Source organism: Rana temporaria, chromosome 3 (assembly GCF_905171775.1).
Source record: "Rana temporaria chromosome 3, aRanTem1.1, whole genome shotgun sequence".
In the NCBI taxonomy this organism is placed as follows: domain Eukaryota; kingdom Metazoa; phylum Chordata; class Amphibia; order Anura; family Ranidae; genus Rana; species Rana temporaria.
This window is the reverse complement of record NC_053491.1, coordinates 217140145-217166900: the sequence shown is the minus strand read 5'-3', so window position 1 is coordinate 217166900 and position 26756 is coordinate 217140145. Positions and strand designations below refer to the sequence as shown.

At 44.3% G+C, this 26756-nt stretch overlaps 1 protein-coding gene across 1 annotated transcript in view; it reads left to right on the top strand.

The window, feature by feature from the left end:
* The first annotated feature begins 6727 nt into the window (after positions 1-6727).
* The window catches only part of CFAP54 (cilia and flagella associated protein 54), a 533435-nt gene continuing 513406 nt past the window's right edge, over positions 6728-26756 (top strand). Inside the window, exons 1-3 of the mRNA XM_040344233.1 lie at positions 6728-6985; positions 23370-23475; positions 24474-24617. Of these exons, the coding sequence (XP_040200167.1) occupies positions 6795-6985; positions 23370-23475; positions 24474-24617 (441 nt within the window). The 5' untranslated portion in view covers positions 6728-6794. The remainder of the gene's footprint in view (positions 6986-23369; positions 23476-24473; positions 24618-26756) is intronic.

The window sequence follows — 26756 nt, the reverse complement described above, 5'->3', positions numbered from 1 at the left end:
TGTGTTTACAAAGGTATGAAATGATTTGTGACGTTTTGTAGACTTGTTTTCGTTTGTTTGTACTTATATAATAAAAAAGTTCCTTCGAGAGGAGAAAATGAAAAAAAATATTTAGGAGTGAAGAATAGTAAAAAAAACGACACCACTGTACATCCTATTAAAAATACATCACAAAAACATCAAAATAAATTATCTTTACACCCACTCAATTTAAAACTGACAACTGATTTCCATGAATAAATGATTATTCAAGACAATTCATGAGACTGTTATCCAACAATAAATGTTAAGTTACGGTGTCACCCCGTGTTCCCTAACAGACCCTTATCCGAGCATGCAGCCCGGTAGGGCAGGAAAGGTGGGCTGAATCATACCAGGCCACATGCCCCTGCTTTGTGGGGCTGCGTGCACTGCAGGGGGCTTATCAGAATCTGGAAGCCCCCTTAACAAAGTGGCCCCCAGGTCCTGCCCCCCATGTAAATTAGTATTTACCCCAAAAAAAGGTGTCAAAAATAAAGACAAGAAGCAGTTTTTGACAATTCCTTTATTTAACCACTTCCCGCCCGCCATATAGCAGAATGGCGACCGTAAAGTAATTGTATTAAGCCGCAAATACACAACCGTGTGGGGCACGCAGTGCGGTGGTGTGGTGTGTCAGTTTGACACACCGCAAATACGTTCCCTGTAAAGAGCCTATGATGTAGGTTCTTTACCATGTGATCAGCTGTGTCCAATCACAGCTCATCACATGGTAACCAGGAAGTGCCGTTTATTGGCTTTTCCTCTACTCGTGCTGACAAGGCATGTGTAAAGAAGATATGAAAACAATTTGCTGCTCATGCTTAATTAACGTCTCCTGTGCAGATGTGCTCAGACTGGGTGCCCCACATGGATATGCACTCACCCCTAGTTGTTGACCACCTATCTCTAGTATGGTCTCTCAGAAGCCTGTTGAAATGACGTCTCGTGCAGGGATAAACCTCATAAAGATAGGTGGAAATGACAAGGGGAGATCCTCATTGCGCAAAACCATTATATTAATTTATTCAATACACAAATAAAAATAATTCCACTCACATTAAAAGTGCCTTATAGTCCTGGCACCCGGCGTGTATAACAGGTGATTGATATGGGTAATCGGCCCTTTCATGGAAAACAAATGTCCACGGCGTTCTGCTCGATTCCCGGGTAATTTCGTATGAGCGGAAGTATCGCAATGACGTGGTAAAACCTTGACGTTTCGGCCGATCACAGAGCCATCATCAGGAAGTTATCATCAGTGCCACCTATGAGTGCCCATCAATGCTGCATATCAGTGCCACCTATCAGTGCCCATCAGTGCTGCCTATGAGTGCAAATCAGTGCTGCCTATCAGTGCCCACCAGTGCTGCATATAAGTGCCTCATCATCAGTGCCCGTCAGTGCAGCCTCATCAATGAAGGAGAAAACATACTTATTTACAGATGTTATTTCTAACAGAATTTTTTTATTTGCAATCCAGCGTGAAATGGGTCCTAGCGTTAAAAAAACTTTTATTTTTCATTGGACACAGTGGGAGCCAATCAGCGGGTCTGATGGAACCAATGTCTGCCGGGACCCGCTGATCGTTCCCAAGGCAGACAGAACAAGCCAGATCGCCCGTTCTGTGACAGGAGAAGACAGAGATCTTGAGTTTACGTTATGCAGGAACACGGATCTCTGTCTTCTTACAGTCAGAGGCGTTGCTAGGGGGATGCGGGGGGTGCGGTCCGCACCGGGTGACACCCGCTAGAGGGGTGACACCATCCCTTTTTTTTTTTACCTGACATGCCCAGCCTGCCCTGTGCAATCCCAGCCTGCCCTGTACCACCCCAGCCTGCTCTGTGCCACCCCAGCCTGCCCTGTACCACCCCAGCCTGCCCTGTATCACCCAGCCTGCCCTGTGCCACCCCAGCCTGCCCTGTACCACCCCAAACAGCCCTATACCACCCCAGCCTGCCCTGTACCCCCCCAAACAGCCCTGTACCACCCCAGCCTGCCCTGTGCCACCACAGCCTGCCCTGTACCACCCCAGCCTGCCCTGTACTACCCCAAACTTTCCCATGCCACCCCAACTTGCCCTGTACCTCCCCAATCTACCCTATGCCACCATAACTTGCCCTATACCACCCCAACCTGCCCAATGCCACCCTAACTTGCCCTGTACCACCCCAACCTTTCCCATGCCATCCCAACTTGCCCTATGCCACCCTAACTTGCACTATACCACCCCAACCTGCCCTGTACCACCCTAACTTGCACTATACCACCCCAACCTGCCCTGTACCACCCTAACTTGCCCTATACCACCCCAACCTGCCCTATGCAACCCTAACTTGCCCTATACCACCCCAAACTACCCTATATCACCCCAACATGCCCTATAGCACCTTAACCTGTCCTATACCACCCCACTACACCAACCTGCCACTATACCACTCTAGACTACCCTAACCTGCCACTATACTGCCCTATACTATCATTTACAGGGGATGGTTTGGGGTGCACCCCGTGCCCGTGCGCTGCCTGCTTGGTGCTGGGCAGCCTAGACAGAGGGGGGGTGACACCATGTTTTACCGCACCGGGTGACACCAATCCTAGTGACGCCACTGCTTACAGTACAAGCACCCCCACACAGTTAAGGTGAGCTCAGCGAAGCTGGCCCCCCTACAATCAGCACACATAAAAACGCAAGTGTATTTCTTTAGTACTACATTTGTGCTGTTTTGTGTCGCAAACATTTATATTTGTGCCGCTTTTATTTTTAGAATATTAGCAATTGTTTTTTACAGACTATGACATCACCCAGCCCCCCCTACAACAGCCAAATGACACAAAACCAGGCTGGTTGGTTGGTGCTACGTTTGTGCAATTTACATTTCTGTTCTATATTTTATACATTTTGTGTTATTAATGATTCATTAAAGGTCGCCAAAGGTCACTGTACCCCCCTACAACAGCCAAAAGACATTGGCTTGTTGGTTAGTGCTACATTTGTGCTGTTTAAATTTCCATTCTATCTTTTATCGTTTTTGCCCTATTAATGATTTAGTATAGGTCACCAAAGGTCACTCAGCCCCCCTACAACTGGATCGTTGGTTAGTGCTACATTTGTGCTGGTTTGTGCTGCTAAAATTTTTATTTGTGCTGTTATGGTTTTTTATTTTTTATCAAACCTCACTTACTTTGCCCCCTACAATCAGCACAAATAAAAACTCAGGTTTTTTTCTTTAGTGCTATGTTTGTGCTGTTTTTTGCCAAAAAGTGTCATTTAAGCCTTGTACACACGATCGGATATTCCGCAGATAGGACCTAAGGGCGTTGGCCAGGAATTTGTCTTGCATACAATGTCACACAGTTGTCGGCCAACAAACATGAAACTATGTGGTTTTCAGCTCTTTAGCGCCACAATTTGAGCACCTTCTGCTAATGTTGTGTTTGATGAGCATTGCTTCCGAGCAATGTTTGTTTGTACGTTGGACTTTTGTCTGACGGACTTGTGTACACACGATCGGAAAATCCGTCAACAGACCGTTGTTCGTGGAAAATTTTAAAGCCTGCCATCCAACATTTGTCCGTGGAAAATCCATCAAAAATTGTCCGATGGAGCGTACATTTTCGTACGATTTTCCACCAACAGCCTGTCATCACACAATTCCCGTCGGAAAAAACCTGATCGTGTGTAGTAGTGTCTGATTTGTCTGCTGCAAAATCGCAGTCCTGCTATAAGTCGCTGTTCGCCGCCATTACTATTAAAAAAAAACATATAAATAAATATTCCATAAAAATATCCCAAGGATAGTGGACGCTATAACTCTTGCACAAACCAATCAATATACGCTTATTGGAAATTTTTTACCTAAAATATGTAGCAGAATACATATTAGTCTAAATTGATGAAGAAATTTGATTTTTTTAAATTTTTCTATTAGATGTGTTTTATAGCTAAAAGTAAAAAATATAGTTTTTTTTCCAAAATGTACAGTCTTTTTTTTGTTTACAGCGCGAAAAAATATAAAAAAAAAATTAATTGCAGAGGTGATCAAGTACCACCAAAGGAAAACACTATTTGTGGGGAAAAAAGGACATACATTTTATGTGTGTAAAGCATCGCACAACCACGCAATTGTCAGTTAAAATAACGCAGTGCCGTATTGCAAAAAATGGCCTGGTCAGGGAGGGGGTAAACCTTCCAGGGCCAAAGTGGTCAAAGATAAATTAGAGATTTGGGGTCTTTTTGACCCCAGATCTCTTCATAAAAAGGACCTGTCATCCTTTTTTTCGATTACAAGTGATGTTTACATTCTTTTTAATAGGAATAAAGGTGATTTAAAAAAAATTAAATAAAAAAGACAGCGTAACAATAAAAATAAAAAGAAATAAGGAAAAAAAAAAAGAAATTGAAAGCGCCTTATCCCTCTGTGCTTGTGCACATGAGCGAACGTATATGTAAGTTGCACACATATATGTAACGGCATTTGCACCACACATGTGAGGTATAACTGTAAAATGTTAGAGCGAGAGCAATAATTCTAGCGCTAGACCTCCTCTGTAACTCTAAACAGGTAACCTGTAAAGGTGTTTAACTGCTTGCCGGCCATGCCACGCACTTATACGTTGGCAGAATGGCACAGCTGCGCAAAGTAACGTATACATATGTTGCTTTGAATTTTGCGCCGTGCGGGAGCACACCCCTGCCGCGAGCTCCGTGACTGTGCCCGTGGGACCAGCAGACATCTCCCTGTTCTGCCTTTTGACAGGACACTGATCTTCTGCTCCCTGTCATCGGGAGCAGTGATCAGTGTCGTGTCACATGTAGCCCAGCTCCCACACAGTTAGAATAACTCCCTAGGACACACTTAACCCCTTCCTCGCCCCCTAGTGGTTAACCCCTTCCCTACCAGTGTCATTTACACAGTTATCAGTGCATTTTTATAGCACTGTTCGCTGTATAAATGACAATGGCCCCAAAATAGTGTCAAAAGTGTCCGCCATAATGTCGCAGTCACAATAAAAATCGCTGATGGCCACCATTACAAGTAAAACAAATATTAATAAAAATGCCATAAAACTATCCCCTATTTTGTAGACGCTGTGGGGCAGATCCACAGTGAGAGTACGCCAGAGTATCTACTGATACGCCGGCGTACTTTCAAATTTCCTGCGTCGTATCTTTGGGTTGAATCCTCAAACCAAGATATGACGGCATCTGGGTTAGATCCGACAGGCGTACGGCTTCGTACGTCTTCGGATCTTAGATGCAATACTTCGGCGTCCGCTGGGTGGAGTTCTCGTCGTTTTCCGCATTGAGTATGCAAATTAGCTATTTCCGACGATCCACGAACGTACGCGCGGCCGTCGCATTCTCTTACGTCGTCTCTAGTCGGCTTTTTCTGGCGTATAGTTAAAGCTCGTGTTTTGCGGCGTATAGTTAGACTTGCCATGTTAAGTATGGCTGTCGTTCCCGCGTTTATTTTGAATTTTTTTTTTTGCGTAAGTCGTTCGTGATTTGGGATGGACGTAATTCACGTCTATGTTAAAAAATATGACGTCCTTGCGACGCCATTTAGCGCAATGCACGGCTGGAAATTTAGGGACGGCGCATGCGCAGTTCATTCGGCGCGGGGACGCGCTTCATTTAAATGAAACACGCCCCCTACTCGCCGATTTGAATTAGGCGCCCTTACGCCGCGAGAGATAGACTACGTCGCCGTAACTTACGGCGCAAATTCTTTGTGGATTCTAAGTTTAAAAAAGTAAGTTACAGCGGCGTAGCGTATCTCCCATACGCTGCGCCGGTGTGGATCTGCCCCTATACCTTTTGCACAAACCAATCAATAAACACTTATTGCAATTTTTTTTTTTTTTTTACCAAAAATATGTAGAATACGTATCGGCCTAAACTGAGGGGAAATTTTTTTTTTTATATATATTTTTTATATATTTTTTATAACAAAATGTAAAAAATATTGCTTTTTTTGTCACTCTATTGCTGTTTATAGCGCAAAAAATAAACACCACAGAGGTGATCAATTACCACGAAAAGAAAGCTCTATTTGTGTGAAAAAAAAGGACACCAATTTTGTTTGGGTGCAACGTCGCACAGCCACGCAATAGTTAGTTAAAACGACGCAGTGCCGAATTCGCAAAAAATGGCCCGGTCATTGGGCAGCCAAATCCTACGGGGGTGAAGTGGTTAAAGCATGACATGTTAGGTATCTATTTACTCAGTATTATATCATCTTTCACATTTTATTTAAAAAAATGTGGTATATATTGTGTTTAGTTCATTAAAAAAAAAAAAAAAAAAATCACAAAAAATTGCATTTGCAAAACCGCTGCACAAATTCCACCAGATATAAAAAAATTGCAAAGATCGCTATTTTATTCCCTAGGGTCTCTGCTAAAAACAATAAATACATATGTTTGGTGGTTATAAGTAATTTTGTAGCAAACAATACTGATTTTAAAAAACGCGTAAACAAAAAGTGCCAGAGAAAGCCTGGTCTTAGAGTACGTAATTCCCCACTCCAATAGCTGAGTATAAAACAAAACCAATTGTGACACAGGAAGCGGCTAAACATATCTGACACCTTTTATAACCGTCGCATCCCCGACATGAAACTTTGAGTATTTCAATAATAAAAAATATAGAAGTTGGCGCACACCGCGTGACGTCACCCGCAGCGTGCGTCCAGTCCACTTCCCAGTGCTGCGCGGCTGACAGTGTAACGGTTGCTAGGGAGACCGTTCCCTAACAACGCTTTCATATACATATGACCGCCGTGCACGCTACACGAGAGGCGATCAATATGGAGCCCTTACCGGCCACGTTTTATGGAAATGTAGACCAAAAGAATCCGGTGATCGCCACGTTTGAAAACGAAATCAAGCAGCTGCTTGGCTTTATGAGAAAGCTGCAGAGATCGTCCCTGGGAGACACACAGCAGGAGGAGCACAGGAAGGGGTAACTCATCCGTCACACATTGGATCCAATAATAATGTTATACTGTTATCAATGCACATGTTCTTATACTGTATCTGAAGCCAAAGGGTGTTTTGGATAAATTATGAAATGGCGAAAACCCTGTGAGTTTTTTCTGTTTGCTATGTGGGGAGATTTCTCTTTACATCCTGGGACAGGACAGGAAGTGAGATGAAGTCTCTCCAAATCGAGACAAAGTTTTTTTGGGGGCACAAGCAAAAGAAAAAAAACAAACATCAATTGCAGCCTCACTGTGCCCATCAATTGTCGCCACTGTGCCATCAAACGCAGCCACTGTGCCATCAAACGCAGCCACTGTGCCATCAAACGCAGCCACTGTGCCATCAAACGCAGCCACTGTGCCATCAATTGTCGCCACTGTGCCCATCAATTGTCACCACTGTACCCATCAATTGTCACCACTGTACCCATCAATTGCCGCCAGTTTGCCCCCTCAAATACCACCAGTTTGCCCCCTCAAATACCACCAGTTTGCCCCCTCAAATACCACCAGTTTGCCCCTTCAAATACCACCAGTTTGCCCCCTTAAAATGCTGACAGATGATCTGCGTAGATCGACACTCACTGAATGCTAAGGCACACAGAAAACACTTGTACCCTATTCAAATGATAACCATAGGCATGCGCACAGGGTTTGCCAGGTGTGCCTGGGCGCACCCTGATCACCCTGTGTAGCACAGGTATGCCCTGTTTAAACCCCTGATATTTCAGGGGGCGCCTAAAAAAATTGTAAAAAATAATAGATACAAATAAAAACCACTGACACCATTCACTGCCCCACTGACACCAGTCTTTGCCCTACTGACACCTTCATTATATTTATATTATAATATATATTGAGCTTTGGGGTGCACACCCAAATGCAATAGGCTGTGCACACCTATGATGACAACACTGTGTTGAGGTGTTCTGCTTTAGGAATGCAGCATGTCTGCTTTTTTTATGCAGCGCAACTTAGGCCCCGTACACACGAGGAGACATGTCCGATGAAAACGGTCTGCGGACCGTTTTTATCGGACATGTCTCCTGGGAGCTTTTGGTCTGATATGTGTACACACCATCAGACCAAAATCCCCGTGGACAGAGAACGCGGTGACGTAGAAGACACCGACGTTCTCAAACACGGAAGTGCAATGCTTCCATGCATGCGTCGAATCAATTCGACTCATGCGCGGGATTTCAGGACGCTGGTTACACGTCATAACCAGCGGACATGTCCGATTAGGTGTACTAACCATCGGACATGTCCGACGGACATGTTTCCAGCGGACAAGTTTCTGAGCTTGCTAAGAAACTTTTGTCCGCTGGAAACCTGTCCGTTAGGCCGTAAACACGGTCGGACATGTCCGCGGAAACTGGTCCGCGGACCAGTTTCAGCGGACATGTTCGACCGTGTGTACGCGGCCTTACTGCGCTGCATGACACTTGCATCGTAACATGCTGTGGTCAGTGCCAGGTTACCAAATAGTCAAAGTAGACACTGGCCTATGGGCCCCTCACTGTTTAAGAGCCCCGTAACAAAAGATCATAATAATATTGATTTGTTCTTAAAATAAAATTACAATGAAGATTTCTTAAAGTCGTAGTAAACCTCAGCAGGGTTTAAAATAATAATAAAAAAACACCTGTTAGGCCCCTTTCACATTGGCGGACCCTTTGTCCGTTTATTACAAGTCCGTTTACGGACTTGTAATGCATCCCTATGGGATCGCGTCCGTTAGCGAATGGAGCATCCGCTAACGTCCGCAACCATCCGCGTCCGTCAGGATCTGGTTTTTCGGACAGAAGAAAACCCTATTTTTCTTCCGTCCGGCGGAACGGATCGGATGAAGACGGACAGACGGTCCGTCTTCATCCGATTCCCCATAGGGGAGAGCGGAGGAAAGACAGGGCGGTTTCTGCACAGTGTGCGGGGACCGCCATGTCCGCCGACAGCTCAGCGGGGATTACAGATGATCCCTGCTGAGCCGACGGACACACACGGAGCGGACACAAAAACGGTCCGCTCTGTGTGAAAGAGGCCTAAGATAATGGCATTATGTGCTAGTATGCATCACATCACTACTCCACATGCACACGGGACCCCTTGATTCCGGGACAAAGCTCCGAAGGTCCGGCATATGCTAGTGAGGTTACTGGCTGTATCCATGGTGAATATTTCCTAAACGGTGCACGTTTAGGAGATTTTCATTTTCCCTACAGGTAAGCCTTATTGTCGGCTTACCTGTAAGTAAAAATCACAAAGAGGGCTTTACCCCTTCTTTAATTGTTTACAAAAGATAGAAAAAAAAATGAATGAACTCAAAGAAACAAAAACTTTACATAAAGGACTCTATAGAGAAAATACTTAAAGTGGAGTTCCACCCAAAAACAGAATCCCCCTCCGATGTCACATTTGGCACCTTTTCAGAGGGGAGGAGAGAGCAGATACCTGTGTAATACAGGTATTTGCTCCCAATGCCGGGCATAGGTCGTCGCGTTGAACTACGCCACGTCCATCGCTTTTTCCGTCCCCCCGCTGTCTTCTGGGACACACACAGGTTCCAGAAGATAGCAGGGACCAGTGGGATCGCGGAATGTGACTTGCACATGTGCATTAGGAAACCTGGCTGCGAAACCGCAAGGCTTCACTTCCTGATTCCCTTACCGAAGATGGCGGCGGCAGCACCTGAGAGCCGAGGGACAGACTGGCTTCGGGTGCTGACATTGCGAGCGCCCAGGACATGTAAGTGTCCATATATTAAAAGTCAAAAGCTGCAGCTCCTGTGTAATCAGTAAACTTACACAGAACCCCCAACTCGTCCCGCCCACCCCCAGTCCCGCTGACCTGCATGGTGGCGATCTCCCGTTCTGATCCCCGGTATAGCCGACTCAAGGCTCCAGGGCTTAGAAATCCCTGGAGCTAAATATCCTAAACGTACCCCATCAGGAGGTACGTTTAGGAGCATCCTATTTAGTCTGCACCATCACATGAGCGGCGCCAACCAATCAGAACCCGCGTAGCCCACCCTCTCAGCGGGGGAGAAGAGGAGAGAAAGCTGAGAGGATTTTTAAGGCTGGATTCTCACCTATGCATTTTTAGTGCTTTTTGCATTTTGTAGATATGCACTACAGTCCATTTACCATGGTTTCCTGCAAAATGCAAAAAGCATTAAAAATGCATAGGTGTGAATCCAGCCTAAACGTCAGAGTTATGAGGTGGCTATACCGGGGCTCAGAACGGACGATCACCGCCATGCAGGTCAGTGGGACTGGGGGGAGGTATGTTCACACTAGCCACTACGTTACAATGCAGCAGCTACTGTGCAGTGTGATGACAGCAGTGCCATTTTTTTTTTTTCAACAAACTTTATTGAATTGTGGCATTTCATTAAGTTCTATTAACCACCGTTCGGTGCGAGGGATTGCCTTGCAACACATTGCGCTAAAAACAATCCCCACTGTACGTGGAAAGTGCCCTTGTGCCCTTAAAACTGTCACACAAACTTTGCTCAATGTGAGGCAGCCTGATTAGTGCCTAAATTATATTGTTCATTTGCTTGATAAATGTTTCCCTGTATGTGTTGAAGTTGAGATGTGATTGGTTTGTTTTAGTAATTACGTTTTTTGTGTGTCAAACCAGATCATTGTCCTGTGTACTGACACAGTTCAAAGTCTTTAGTGTGTAATGAATAAGCGAGGCCAACGTGGTGATCGTTCGCCCTCCATAACATGACGTTTTGGTGTTTGTGGCGTTGCTTAGTGAGTGTGTTGATATCTCTATTCTGGGATGTTTCTTCAGGCTGGTCTCATGTTCCCCCCAAAGCTGTTAAATTGTCACTCTTTCTTAATTTAGGAAAGGCCAACTTGTCTCAGATGGATATAGACAGGTGAAAATGGAAAGGACTGTATAGAAATACACAGACTTGGATAGGAGGAAGGCACAAGTTCAATTCAGTTTTTTTTTTTTTTAACAAGCCATAGCTACCAATATTATGAGAAGAGAAATAAAATATGTGGAAAGAAATATGGCATTGTAAAACCATGTTTGTTACTCAATGTGTTAATTAACCACTTCCCCTCTCACACCTGTACACTAGGGTGACCAGACATCCCCGGTTTCTGGGGACCGTCCCCGAAATTGGATTTGAACAGGGGCTGAGGCAATTTCAAAGACAGTCAGTGCAGAATAAAAAAATAAATAAATGACAAATCTGAATTACACCCTTACCACCCCCCTGCTCCTACTAGCTTAGGGGGGTGTTTTTCTTTCATTATCTGTCCCCTCCCCTTTCTGGTGGTCATGTGCTGGTCGGAGTGGAGGTAATATTTCTTCAGTTTCAGGTGCATGCCCATTCCGCTCCTCTCGCATGTTCTTCTGCCTTGGCTCAAGTCCCGGCCAGCCGCCTACCTGCTTATCTCCTTGCCTTCCCTGACAGAGTGATCTTCCTCCGCTCTCCACCCAGTAGTAGCCGGGGCCTGGAGAGTGAGACTTGAGAGGCTGTGAGCTGTGGACAGAGGCGGGCAGAGAGTCGCTGATTGCCGCCATTACTAGTAAAAAATAATAATATATATGTCCCCATATTTCATAAAAAAAATCTGGTCACTTAATGTACACTCCCTATGGACTAGTGCAGTTTTTAAATTTCTGCTATGGACCTATTTACTCAGCAATAACTTTGTCAATACTTAAAGCGGAACTTTTTTTAAATGTCCGCAGCTACAAATAACTGAGGCTGCTGACTTAAAAAAAAAAAAAAAAAAATCAGGCACTTACCATTTTCTTCCCACAGCTGCTTCTTCTTGCCGTTGTGGGTCTCCAGCACCACTATTTTGGATATGGGAGTTGGCTGTGGCTTCCTGGATTCCCACTGCACATGCGCAAGCTTGCACTGCACATTGTGTATGGTCCTACAGCCTGTTGGGACATGTGACAGGCAAGACACACCATTCTCACCTAGGCGAGGATTGTGCCGATAAAAATCGGTATCTGCTACCCAGTTATAGGCTTGGAAGAGGGAGTAAACCAGCGGGATTGCACTTTTTGAGTGAAGTTCTGCTTTAAGATAACAGTGCACCGAACTGAAAATTTCCGATGCCGAAACCAAAAATTCAGAATGCACCTGGCCGAAAAACTGAAACTAAAATGGACAGTTTTTTTTTAAAATGAAAATAAATAAATAATTAAAGTGGTTGTAAAGGCTGAAGTTTTTTTTTTTTACATTCACGCATTCTGTGCATCACGGTAAAAAAACATCAGTATGCAGCTTTCCTCTCAGCCCCCCCCCCAAATACTTACCTAAGCCCAATCTCCATCCAGTGATGTGCACAAGACCCAAGGCTCTTCCGGGTCTCTCCCTAGTGATTGGCTGAGATGCAGGAGCCATTGGTGCCTGCTGCTGTCAATCACAGCCAGTGAGGCAGAAGCAGGGGGTGGTGCTGAGTCGTGCTGTCTGTCTTATTGATGCAGAGAGCCAGGTCAGGAGCGAGTACGCACGATTGCCACCACAGCGTGCGGCTTGGTTTGGGGGCACTCGGCAAGGGGGAGGGGCCCAGAACGCTGGCAGGGGACCGGGGTTGCTCTGCACTGCACTGCACAGAGCAGGTAAGTATAAAATGTTTTATTTTTATATATTTTTTTCCCTTTACAATCACTTTAATATGGCTGGCGATTTTGCATTGGATTTAAAAGTAAGAATTTTTGCATTGAAGTCAATGGAATGCGATTTTTGCATTGAAGTCAATAGGACACAATTTTACAGTGAAGCAACTAGGCAGCGTTTTTGTATTGAAGTCGATGGGACGCAGCATGCCATTATCAACACCTTTTTATTTGCGGCAAAACGGTGATAACCCAGTTTTCAGTGCATCCATACAACATATATTTTTTGTTTTAAAGGACAACCAAGCATCCTTTTCTAAAAAAACAAACAAACAAAAAAACTTTCTATTTGTTGACTAGTGTTAGTTTGAAAACAAATAGTGTTATTGTAGATAAAAGTACAGCCATTTTTCTGTCATTTGTCCGGCTTAAAATACACTAAAATTATGATTCTGTTATAAAACCTTGTTATTTACAAATTAAAATAAAGTGTTTTTGTTTTTTTTAATTTTGTGCTTTTTTGAAAAAATAAATAAAAATCTTTACAATATGAATAAAAAAAGTGTAAAAATAATGGTTAATAAAATAGAAAGTAAATAAGAATAAGAAGGAAAATAATAGTTTATGGGAGAAGAAGAAGGCATTAATTTAGTGTTTATTAAGGTAAACTATTAGTTAATAAAGTGTTAAAAACAACTGACTTTTTTTATTTTACTTGTCGGGCTGCTTTAACTGACATCATATGCAGACTGAAGCTGATCCATTTGAAGAAGAATGAAAGAGAGTAGATACAAACAGTAACAATGTTACTTTCTATCACTCTATTTCACTTCTAAACAGTGTTGATAAACACAGAGAAAGATGGCTACCAGAGCTACTCTATGTATACAGCAAATCCAGGCTTTCATTAATCAGAGCTCAAAATTGCTGAAGGGTGGGTTATGGCAGCAGAACAAGAAGGGCTGGATGTGCTACACACATCCTGTGTGATATTATGAAGTTTTTTTGGGCATGTGTAGATATCTAGTGTCCTTAACTAGATACATTTAACCACTTCTGGACCGCCCACTGTATATATATACGTCGTCAATTTAAAGATGGATATCTCGGTAACGGCAGTAGCTGCTGCCATAACCCAGGTATCCATCTTTTTAGCGGGCGGTCCGGTTTACGACAATGGTGGTCTCTGCGGCGGATTCTCCGCAAGATCACCGTTATCAGTGGTGGGAGAGGGCCTCCCACCCGTCTCCATACCATAGCTGGGCGGAAACAATGTCAAAACGTCACTTACACCCATACATCTTAAAGGGCCATTTATTTTTATTCCTTTAATGCATTTAAAGTGGAGTTTCCATCCCAATTTTTTTTTCCATTATTATGCTCATTAGACCTAAAAAAGAAAAAATATATATATTTTTACTCATCTGGAAATGCCTGTTGCTATGCGGTCCCATGAAATCTGCCTTTGGTATCACCTAGGATTCTGACATCATCTCCCTCTAATGCTCCTGGGAAATGTGTGTCATCATTTCCCAGGATGCAGTGCGCTACCTAATTATCACTCCCCATCCAAGACTTCCAGGAAGTAAGTGCTTGTGGGCTTCACAATGCCCACACGCAAAATGACAACGGTGTGGACATAGTTTTATAAACTATCTTTTTTGAATAACTATGCGGAGCGGTGGCGGATTGTAAAATAGTGTAAAATAGTGATGAAAGGACATACATTTAAAAAATGCTAATTGTGGTTGGAACCCCGCTTTAAGTCCAAATATGAGATCGGAGGTCTTTTTGACCCCAGATGTCATATTTATCTCTAATTGAACTCTGAGAACGTGCAGAGAGTCCTGTAGACAGTCAGCAGGCACATTGGTCTAGTAGACGGACGTGTGCCTGAGAGCGCCTCTCACCTGACCTCCACTACTCCATCCTCCCCGCACACTCCCTCCGAGCAGCAGACAGCTAGGCAGGCAGGCAGGTGTTTTTCTTTCCTCCAAGACCCAGGATCCAGGACAGCTGCTCTTGCTCCCTGCTACACAAAAACAACTCCAGCTTTCCAGGTCCCAGGATTAGCAACATCACGGGTAAGCCCCTGCGTTTACCCGATCGCCGTCCATCTTCCTGATCCTCGGTCCGGGGGTGAGTTGCGGCCATCCTTTTAAGGATAAGCCGCGGGTTTCTGCCCGGATAGACTCCCCCCATCTGGCTTCCCTAGCTCCACAGAGACATCCCTCTCCTGTACCCCCACACCACCACTACTCCTGGCATCCCTCCGCCTCCTCCCCTGCTCAATTTCCGCCTTTTCGGGCGTCCGCGCCGGCCTGTGAAGAATCGCGGCAGCCGCCATCCGCGGCCTAGCGGTGCGCCGTTTCCACTCCCCCGGCAACCTTCACCTAACTGCCCAAATGGCCCAGAAAAGCCCCCCCCTACCCCTGAAGAGTACCTTTTTTTTTTTCTCCCTGCCATTGATCCTGTCCTCCCCAGCAGCACCGATCCACCCAATCTGATAGCCTCCAGCCTGGCCCCTACTGCCTGATCGGCGGCCATCTTCCTTCACCCAGCCCCACTCTCCCCTTCTCAAAACTATTAGAACTTGATCCAGGGTTCGCCCGATCGCCTCTCAAGGGGTCAGGAAGGAATTTTTTTCCCTGTCATAAAAATATCTCCTAAACCTTTACTGTTTAGGAGATATTCCCCTTGCAATGAGCCGCTGACTGCAGTAGCGCATGCGCACAGGGGTTTCTTGGTTGAAGGCCTGGCAGACGCCGGACCTTGCTGGAAAGAAGTCTCCCACGCGCATGCGCAGGAGTGACGACATCGCGGCTCCAGCCACTCACAGCGCTGGAGCCGCGATACCCGGAAGACACGCCGAGGCAATATGTCAGCTACCTCGGTGTGGACCAGGTAAGTTACAGACGCCTCGTTCTAAGGCAAGTATTTCACAACCTTTTGCCTTACAGGTGACAATTTTTTTTTAAAATTTCTGGGACTATACAACGGCTTTAAGTATTCTGAAATGCAGAGTTCAATAATATGTAAGGCAGACTTCTCTGCTTTACAAATTAATGAGCTTTGCATTACAAACTACTGTTTGCAATGCCGAATTCAGTAATTGATGACACAAATTTTAGAGTTCAGTAGCTTGTAAGAAAGAGTTCTCTGCAGCGGCGGTCCGTCCATAGAGGGTGCTGGAGCGCCTCTCCCTCTGGCTCCGCACCGCCACTGAAAATAACATACATTCATGCATTGCATGAATGTATGTTATTGTTGCCAGCTGCCGCTGGTCTATTCAGGTGGCCGGACATTGAGCGCCGACCACCTGAATAACGGCAGCTGGTGGGCTGTGCGGAAGTGCCTATCAGAGCCAGCGGTTCTGATAGGCTTTCCGAGTACAGCCCCCGTCTCCCGGATGCTTTATCCAGGGAGCGTACGGGGTGCGTTCCTTGGATAAGACTGACGGCCATCTCAGCCCATCAGGTTTGCAGATTCTGGTTATCGGTAACCTGATTGGCTGAAGCGTCACCAAGGTGGGAGAAGACATCGAGGGACGTGGAAGGATTAAGGTAAGTGCATTTTACAGGGCACAGCGGCGAAAAAAGGGCACAGTGGTGACAATGGGCACAGTGGTGACAATGGGCACAGTGGCAACAATTTAAGGGCACAGTGGCATCAATGGGCACAGTGGCATCAATGGGCCCAGTGGCGACAATTGAGGGGCATAGTGGTGACAATTGGCACAGTGGCTGTGTTTGAAAGGAGAAAGCAGGGGTGGGGTGAACCACAGCACCGTGCCCAGAGACCCATCTCTGGGGAATAATTCTAGGTTGTGAGCATCCCGGGGTCATTTGTCGGGTATCTAATCCATGGATCCCAAACTTTATGAAACACTTTCATCTTATCTTGTACCATTGCAGTTAACCGTTCGTTTTTAACATAAGCCATGACAATTTGTGTCTAAGCTGGTCAAATGGTAGGGCAGCAGACCTCCAGTTCCTGGCTATAGTTATTTAAGCTGAGATGAATATAAATGTGAGAAGCCGCCTCTGGGGCTTGGAGGCCTCTGTCACCGCACCACCCAAAAGTGCATGTTTTGCAGATTTGGTCAGATTAATCTGGGTAAGGGTGTATATAAAATTGTAGACCCTGATCCAAAATCTCATGACCTTGGGGCAAGTCGACCATATATGAAAGGTGGATCCAACTTGGCCACATCCTCTAAAGCACCCAGAGGTGGCTCTGGGTACAAAGGTTGCCAATCTAACTGGCACCATATACCATCTCAACAATACCTTGCATTTGGCCTCTGTTATTGAGGTGTTGATAAGCGAACGTGAGGCCATCTCTGAGAACGTGTGCCACTCTTCAAGGTCAAGGGTTTCCTGAAGATCATGTTCCCATTGGAGCATATAATTAAGTTTAGTCGAGACATGCATCAAAATAGTGTATATAGCAGATATGTGACCCCTGATTTTGTCATACTGACTACATAGATGCTCCATGGGCGTTAATGTTGCTAAATCGCCCTTGCGAGCTACAGTTTGAACAAAATGGTGTATTTGAGTATATCTATAGCGTTCAGTGGATGGCATTTGATATTTGTCTATTAGAGATCGTTCGGATAGCATACCTTTGTGGTCGCAAAGGTCAGCTATTCGTATTGGGCCCTTCTTAGTCCACCACTCGAACGCAAGGGGAGTGAGGCCCAGGGTGAACTCCCGATTTTTCGGTAATGGATTGTGGGGAGACTTGAATTTTAGTGATCTCGTAAGCCTGTCCCATATTTGAAGTGAGAAGGAGAGAGTAGGACATAGTATAACCGGTCTCTCCTTCATAGAAAGACACATAATGTGAGATATTAATTCAGGACGACAGGAATAGGATTCCATAGACATCCACATAGCTTGGGATTGTTGGGAGTGAAACCTTGAGAGTTGGGCCAACTGGGCCACATATAAATATTTCTGTAAATCAGGCAGGCCAAGGCCTCCTTTTAGTTTTGGGGTATACATCGTACTTCTGTTCACTCTAGGCCTCTTGTCTCCCCAGATGAACTGAAATATTTTATTTTGAAATATTTGAAGGTCCTTTCTAACCAGTGGCACAGGTATGGTGCAAAATAAATACAGTATCCTTGGTAACACATTAATTTTTATTGAGTGTAGTCTGCCGAACCACGATGGGGGGTGAATCTGCCATCTAGCCAGATTCTCAGTCAACCGTTTGAATAGGGCGGGTTAATTCTTCTTATATAGCCTTTGGATGGAGGAGGTTAGATGTATCCCAAGATATGGAAGGGCCTCCGGTTCCCATAAAAATTGGTAGGACTTTTCTAACGTTTTCTGAGTGGCACTCTGCAAAGATAGATTTAATGCCTTGGATTTACTATGATTAATTTTAAGCCCAGAAATATTGGAAAAAGGTTGCAAAATTGCATATAGATTGGGGAGGGAGGTGATCGGTGAAGATAGAGCCAGTAAAAGGTAATCTGCAAAAAGTAGGCATTTATGTTCATAGTCACAGCAAGCTATCCCCCGAATATTCTGACATCTACGAATCCTGATAGCCAAAGGCTCAATGGCTAGAGCGAATAGCAGCGGAGACAACGAACATCCCTGCCTAGTTCCCCTTCTGATATCAAGCGACTGGGAGGAGTATCCCCTAAGCTTTAAGGAAGCAGACAGGGTATCATACAGCGTCCGCAGGAGGGTCAGAAATCTCTTGCCAAAGCCATAACGACTTAAGACGTCAAACAAATAATCCCAGGAGAGGGAATGGAACGCCTTCCGAATGTCCAGCGAAAGCAGCATTCCCCGCCTCGGCCCCTTGCCGTCCCAATGTGATTGGACCGCCGAAATTAAGTCTATTATCCTGCGGGTTTGATCTGAAGCCTGTCGATTTGGGACAAAACCAGCCTGGTCTGGGTGAATATAGTGTGGGAGGAAAGTGATTAATCTAAGGGCTAACACTTTAGTTAATATTTTAAGTCTTCATTAACCGCTTAACGACCGCCGCATGTATATGTACGTCCACAGAATGGCACGTACAGGCATATGGGCGTACATGTACGTCCCCGCCTTTCCGCGGGTCGGGGGTCCGATCGGGACCCCCCCTGCTACATGCGGCGGTCGGAAACCCGCGGGGAGCAATCCGGGACGAGGGCGCGGCTATTCGTTTCTAGCCGCCCCCTCGCGATCGCTCCCCAGAGCTGAAGAACGGGGAGAGCTGTATGTAAACACGGCTTCCCCGTGCTTCACTGTGGCGGCTTCATCGATCGAGTCATCCCTTTTATAGGGAGACTCGATCGATGACATCAGACCTACAGCCACACCCCCCTACAGTTGTAAACTCACACTAGGTGAACCCTAACTCCTACAGCGCCCCCTGTGGTTAACTCCCAAACTGCAAATGTCATTTTCACAATAAACAATGCAATTTAAAGAGGAGTTCCACCCAAATTTGGAACTTCCTCTTAACCCACTCCTCTCCCCCTTACATGCCACATTTGGCATGTAATTTTTTGGGGGGGGGGAGTGGGGGCTTCAGCACGAGTGGGACTTCCTGTCCCACTTCCTCCTTCCTGTAGGCGACTAAGCTTAATCGCCTTCAGGAAGTGGCTGCTGTAGGCAATCGCCTAGGACACGTCACAGGTCCTAGGCGATCTCCTGGCCAATTACACGGCGCCGGGCCGCGCCGCTCGCGCATGCGCAGTGCCGCTCGCGCATGCGCAGTGGGTGTCCGGCCGTGAAGCCGAAAGCTGTCACGGCCGGGTGCCCACACTGAAAATGAAGACGCCGGCCGGGGAGGGGGGGAGAGGAGCGGAGCACCGGCCGGCGGAGCGCTGGAGCAGGTAAGTGCCTGTTTATTAAAAGCCAGCAGCTACACTTTTTGTTGCTGCTGACTTTTAATAAACATACAAATGGCTGGAACTCCCCTTTAAATGCATTTTTTGCTGTGAAAATTACAATGGTCCCAAAAATGTGTCAAAATTGTCCGAAGTGTCCGCCATAATGTCGCAGTCATGAAAAAAATCGCTGATCGCCGCCATTAGTAGTAAAAAAAAAAAAATAATAAAACTATCCCCTATTTTGTAAACGCTATAAATTTTGCGCAAAGTAATCGATAAACTCTTATTGCGATTTTTTTTTTTTTTGCCAAAAATAGGTAGAAGAATACGTATCGGCCTAAACTGAGGGAAACATTTTTTTTATATATGTTTTTGGGGGATATTTATTGTAGCAAAAAGTAAAAAATATTGCATTTTTTAAAAACATGTTTATAGCGCAAAAAATAAAAACTGCAGAGGTGATCAAATACCACCAAAAGAAAGCTCTATTTGTGGGAAAAAAAGGACGTCAATATTGTTTGGGAGCCACGTCGCACGACCGCGCAATTGTCTGTTAAAGCGACGCAGTGCCGAATTGTAAAAACGCCTTTGGGCATTTAGCAGCATATTGGTCCAGCGGTTTTAGTGGTTAATCAAGGAGATCTGGCGGTAATTTGCACAGTCCCCATGATCTTTCCTTGGCTTCGGTATTACATTTAGATAGGCTACATTCTCATGACTGGGGATTTTATTTCCACGTCTCAAATCATTAAAATAAGAACATAGGTGGGGATCGAGGATTTCTTTATTTCCTATAGTAGTGACCAGTAAAGCCGTCGGGCCTTGGGGCCTTGGAGGGGTGGGTAGATTTGATGTCCATTTTAATTTCCGATTCCGTAAAATCTTTGTCCATCAGTTCCATATGGGCCTGCGTCAGTTTAGGTAGTTGGATATCGCAAAAGAACGTTTCGGCTCTGGAGGGCTCAAATTTATTTGGTGGGCTGTACAATCTGGTGTAGAATTGATGAAATTCTTTGAGGATCAATTCAGGGTTTTGTGTGAGATGTCCAGTGGATAACCGTAATTTAGGTAAGGTCGGCGTATATGGTTGGGGTACTAACTTCCTGGCTAACATTGTTGTTGGTTTGTCCCCCATGGTATAGTACCTATGCTTAGACCAGCTAATATGTTTCTCAGCTTGGGTGGTAAGACTGAGGTTGAGTGCCAATCTTGCTTCATCTATTTTATGTCTAATATCAATCTGAGGGAACCTATGCTGTTCCTCCATCAACAACTCCAAATTCGCCTCCAACAAGTTTACTTTAATGCAGACCTCCACAGCTGGATATACTGTACATACCTTTCTTCTGTTCCTCCACAGCTCCGTTCATCTGCTGGAAGCAGAGGGAAAGCCCTGAGCTGTGCTCCTCCATACCTGGAATTACCAAAGTATTACCTATAATGCCTGGTGCTGTTTCAAAGGTTGGGGAGATAACCCAAATCTGGTTGTTTGTCCTGAATCAACAAAGCACAAGTTTATTCTAAAGTTGTTGGTTGGCCCAGCTGTAATGTACATGTGGCAGTATCCCCTTCTTGGTAGATCCCAGTTTATTTATTTTTCCCGTTGGGAATCCCGATCGTGTGTATAAGGCATAGGTGTTAAGACATTACTTGGCAACAACACACTCGAGAAGTGTGGATACACTTTTTTTTCCTTCATAATTCTCTTTTGGGTCACAGGAGTACATGTAAATGTACTCCTATTAACCCAGCGTCGGCTATTCATTCATAAAAAAAAAAAAGCGTGGGGTCCCCCCAAATTCAATAACCAGGCCCTTCAGGTCTGGTGTGGATTTTAAGGGGAACTCCACCCCAAATGAAAAAAAAAATGGCGTGGAGTTCCCCCACAAATCCACACCAGACCCCTTATCCGAGCACGTAACCTGGCCAGCCGCAGAAAAGAGGGGGGAACAGAGAGTGCACCAGGCCACATGCCCTCAACATGGGGAGGATGTCCCAATGTTGATGGGGACAAGGGCCTCACCCCCACAACCCTTGCCCGGTGATTGTGGGGGTCTGCGGGCGGGGGGCTTATCAGAATCTGGAAGACCCCTTTAATAAAGGGGACCCCCAGATCCTGGCCCCCCCTATGTGAATTGGTAATGGGGTACATCCTCCCCATGTTGAGGGCATGTGGCCTGGTACGGTTCAGGAGAGGGGGGGCACTTTCTGTCCCCCCCCTCTTTTCTGTGGCCAGCCAGGTTATGTGCTCGGATAAGGGGTCTGGTGTGGATTTTTGGGGGAACTCCACACCATTTTTTTTATTTGGGGTGGAGTTCCCCTTAATATCCATACCAGACCTGAAGGGCCTGGTTATTGAATTTGGGGGAACCCCCTTTTTTTTAATTTTTTATGAATGAATTCTCTTTGAATTGCCGGGGGCCGACAATTCATGACTTTTTTTTCCTTCAGAAATGACACTTTGTGCAGAGACAGTTCTAAGTACGGGAAACATGCGCTATTTCACATGCATACTTTACACCCCCCCAGGTACGAAATTTAAAGGAATATTTCACTTTTATTGTTTCACTTTAAGCATTATTAAATTCACTGCCCCCGAAAAAACGGCCCTTTTAAAAAACTTTTTTTGCATTGATACATGTCCCCTGGTGCAGGTCCCCAAACACTTTTTAGGACAATAACTTGCATATTAGCCTTTAAAATTAGCACTTTAGATTTCTCCCATAGACTTTAACAGGGTGTTCTGCGGCTTTTCGAATTTGCCGCGAACACCCCAAATTGTTCGTTGTTCGCCGAACAGGCAATGTTCGAGTCGAACATGAGTTTGACTCGAACTCAAAGCTCATCCCTAGTGTATATGTATGTGTGTGTTGCTTCACAGTATGGAACCACAATGTGTTCTGATGACGCTCAGGTTCACCATAGTTCCTGTTTGCTAGTGCCAAGGCCATCTGTGAGTTTACCACCCTTTTAATATTAGCAATTATAGAAGAAAATAAGTATGTTACAATGTTTTGTTGTGTGCCACATTACCTAAGCAGACAGAACTGTTTCAAGTCTTTTTGTGCCACCCATGCCAGTTTCTGTTAGAGAGGGAAACAAAGAGATTGCAGTGGTTTTTAATATATAAAACTGACACACATCCAAGCCAGATCAGACCCGGTGTATGGGATGTGGACTGCAGACAACTCGCATGACTGTCTGCCCATGTATTGATAAACTGCACGAGCCAAGCTTACATAGTTAACAACCCTCTGACTTCCCTACCACACTCAGTTGAGCAGGGAGGGTAAGAGGATCAGAGCGAGCAGCTCCAGTTGAACTGATCTGTGCTGTATCTGTTACAGACACAGCATAGAGCAGAGCAGATTACTCCTAATTATCATAGGATATTGCTCCCTTTTGTTGATTAGGAGCAGAATTTGCTCAATTTTCTCAGCTTAGAGTATTTTGCCCCGTACACACGATTGGGCTTTTGCCCGGCCAAACTAACATCGGAATTCTGACGAAATCCCATCGGAGTAAAAGAGAACATGTTCTCTATTTAAACTACGATGGAATTCCTCTGAAAGAAGTCCAATTGGGCATACACACGGTCGGAATTTCCGATGGAAAAAGTCAGTCTGACTTTTTCCATCGGAAATTCCGGTCGTGTGTACGGGGCTTTACAGACAAAAGCCTGTGACACTCTTTAATTCCCTCAGTCAGCTAAAACAAATGCAAATATAGCCTACTGCCCCCTCGTCTTTTAGGACCCTTGCTCTGTACCACATAGAATATGTCTGCATATCGATCCATTACCAGTAATCACCTGGCGTGAAGCAGTAACCGAAATAACTCACATGACTTCTGTTTTGGAAATGTAATGATTTTTCATAGCATTAGATTTGCATTTTAACATACACCTCTTCTTTTTCCAGATCAAGTACATTGTTTCATATTTGGGTCAAGTATAAACCACGACTGCCAGCCTGGTATTATCAAGAAAAGCTTCTTAAGGTTGGAGATAGCCTTGTTCAGATCACAGTAAGTCAAGGTTATTCACAGGCAAATGTATCCATCAAGTCAAATACATTTCACTTTTCTTCTTTTTATCATGCATACTGTCTAATGAAGGCTATCATAAAATTGTGCTGCATTTTTTGGAGGAGATTAGTCATCATAAAGCCAGCTATTCTAGGCACATTGATGAATAATACGGTATATCACTGATGCACTTTCATTCACCCTAGTGAGAAAATTATGCTTTTAAGCCAGGAAGTAGAACTTTTATGGTCACAAATAATATAAATCATATCGAACGCCATACTTTTTGTTGAAGTCTTGGATAGAGTATGAACGTGTTAAACCCTTGATTTTTTTACTGCTGTGGTTGGAAAGAAATTTCCATCTGATATCTGAAAGTGACCGAAAATCCAACATTTTACAGTTGTCACTTGGCACCAACATATTTCACTTAAATCGGTTATTGTCACTCTCTGTCCCTTGATTGAGCTCATAATTGGATATCTCCACCAGACTGATGCATACACTTGGAGCAGTTTGGGAGGAAACAAATGAAACCAGCAGTGGTTTAGCATTGTGTTATGCCGCGTACACGGTCGTTTTTTGTGATGGAAATTTTTTTTTTTTTTAAAAACGTCATTTAAAATGATCGTGTGTGGGCAAAACGTTTTTTTGTGTCATAAAAAATGACCGTGTGTGGGCTACAATGATGTTTTTAAACCCGCGCATGCTCAGAAGCAAGTTATGATGCGAGCTTGAATGGAACAGAGTGCCGTCGTACGTGTTGTACGTAACCACGCTTTGCTAGAGCATTTTGAAAAAACGATGGTGTGTAGGCAACGTCGTTTTTTTTAAATGAAGTTTGAAAAACGTTGTTTTTTTAATGAGAAAAAATAACGTTTTTTTTACAAGACAAAATACGACGGTGTGTACGCTGCATTAGTATTCCATGGTACCTGGAGGAAACCCACGCAGGTCTGGGGAATTCATTATCAACATATCTCATTTATATTTTCCAGGAATATAAACTGGCACTCTTTCAGTGCTACGGCCGCTATCTGGAACAGTTTTGCTCAGCTGACATTGATGAAATTACAGATGTAGAAAAATTTAAGGCTACATTTTTTCCATCTGGAACGGATGACAAAAATGCTGGTTTGACGGTATGTATAATGTTTATTTACATATTAAACGCAGGTACAATTGATGAATTCTAATTGAAGGAACTAATTACTAATTAAGGAGCTAAAAAATGTGTATAGTGTTCTGCTTGCTGATAATGTTTTAGCACTAAAAAAAAAAAAAAAAAAAAAAATGTTTTTGTTTTAAAGGGGTTGTAAAGGTAAAAATTTTTTTTCCCTAAATAGCTTCCTTTACCTTAGTGCAATCCTCCTTCACTTACCTCATCCTTCCATTTTGCTTTTAAATGTCCTTATTTCGTCTGAGAAATCCTCACTTCCTTTTCTATGTCTGTAACTCCACCCCCTGGTGTGGAGAAAGCCTCTTGAGGGGGCAAGCAGGAGTGTCAGGACGCCCACTAACACACAGCTCCTTTCTCTATCTGCAAAGTAGAGAGTGTCCTGACACTCCTGCTCGCCTCCTCAAGAGGCTTTCTCCACACCAGGGAGAAAGCCTCGCACTAGGTAAATAAAAGACATGGTTTGATGAGTTTGGTGTGGAGGAACTCCAATGGCCTGCAGAGAACCCTGACCTTAACCCTATTGCGCAGCGTTGGGATGAATTAGAGAGACAAGTCCCCACAAATGCTCCTTTAGTTGAATAGGCACAAATTCTTAATCAAAGGTAAAGTACAAAAACTGATAATTAAAAAAAAAAAAACGGGGCATGGTCCACCTAGACTTTATTCTGCCATAGCTTTTCTATGTTTCTAGGTTCCCAAATCTTTTGCTGCATCAATAAATTTGGTCCACTTATGTTGGTTTTTCAACAATGTAAAGCTGTAAGACTGATGTTTGCCTGGACCAATCATTGGCATTGAAATTACTAATTGAAAATAGGTTGTTTACTTTGCAAGGGAATTTTGTCTTTGTAAGGGAGTGCTTCTTTAGCTTAGTGAATGTGGGGAGAATATTTTATGGGGAAAAAAAAAAAAGAATGTGGGGAGAATACACCTTGCAAGGTATATTTGCCTGAAAGTTATTGGATGGTGGAAGTCAGCAGAGCTTCATCTCATTCACTAAGCTAAGGGAGAATCTCCTTGCAAATTAAACCTATTTGACTCTAATAAACCAACCTCTGGGTCAGTGGCTTTTTTTCTAAAACGTATACCTTAGACGTATACCAAACCATTTCTACCTAAAGTTACCAACATGTTTATAACAGCACTATCAAAGTTTCAGAGCACATCGAATTCTTCAGGCCTACTTCACATTTTTCTATTTCCTAAGAAATTAGTTGCATTAAAACTGAACGCTACACAGACAAAAAAAGAAAAAAAATTAATGCAGCTCTGTAATCATTGGTGTATGCCTCTTGCAGTCCTTGTACATCATGGCTTGAGTGTGAAAAAGAAGAAGCGGCACTAGAAACCAGTTTATGTGCTGACAAGAAGCATGTTGATAGGAAGAGAAAGCAGAGTGTCATATAGATGAGCCCATCACTGTGTTGCTTCTCCTTCCACTAACAGGCTGGGGTGGGTCCAGTATGAACTGGGCTCAGGAGGAGTGGGTTCAATAATGTTGCCCATCAGAACAGGACTAGTGGCAAGAAGAAAGTACTGCAGGGGAAATCTCTGACTGTTGCTTCTAAAGGGAGTTTTGTTATTTTGTTTTTAATGGGCTATGGATTTTTTATCTTTTATTTTTGGATGGAGTTACGTTTTAGCTAATATAGCCTCACATGGAGGTGGAAGCAAATTGATCTAAGAAACTTTTGTGATGGATAGGTGACCTGTCACTGTCTTAAGAAGCAGTTAGCGACCGATTCAGCAGTAAGTACTGGTTCACACAGGAACACAATTGGGGAAAACCGCATTCCATGTGCGTGTCCCATACCACATTCCAAATGCGCTGGGTGTGCTATCTGCTGTTGCTGTCATTATATTCCTAATGATACCCCAAATGCAGATTGCAAGCACAGTGCTTTTTTAAAAGTAGCGCATTCACTACTTTTGGTGAGATCCAGTGTGATTTCAGCTCTTTCATATGAATGGACTGAAAATTGCATCACACTGAAATGCACAGGAACTTAAAGCGAGTTTCTGTGTGATTCTGGTGTAAACTGGCACTTAAAGGGTGCCTGAGCAGGTATGAAACTGATTGGCAGGGGAATGTTTACCCACA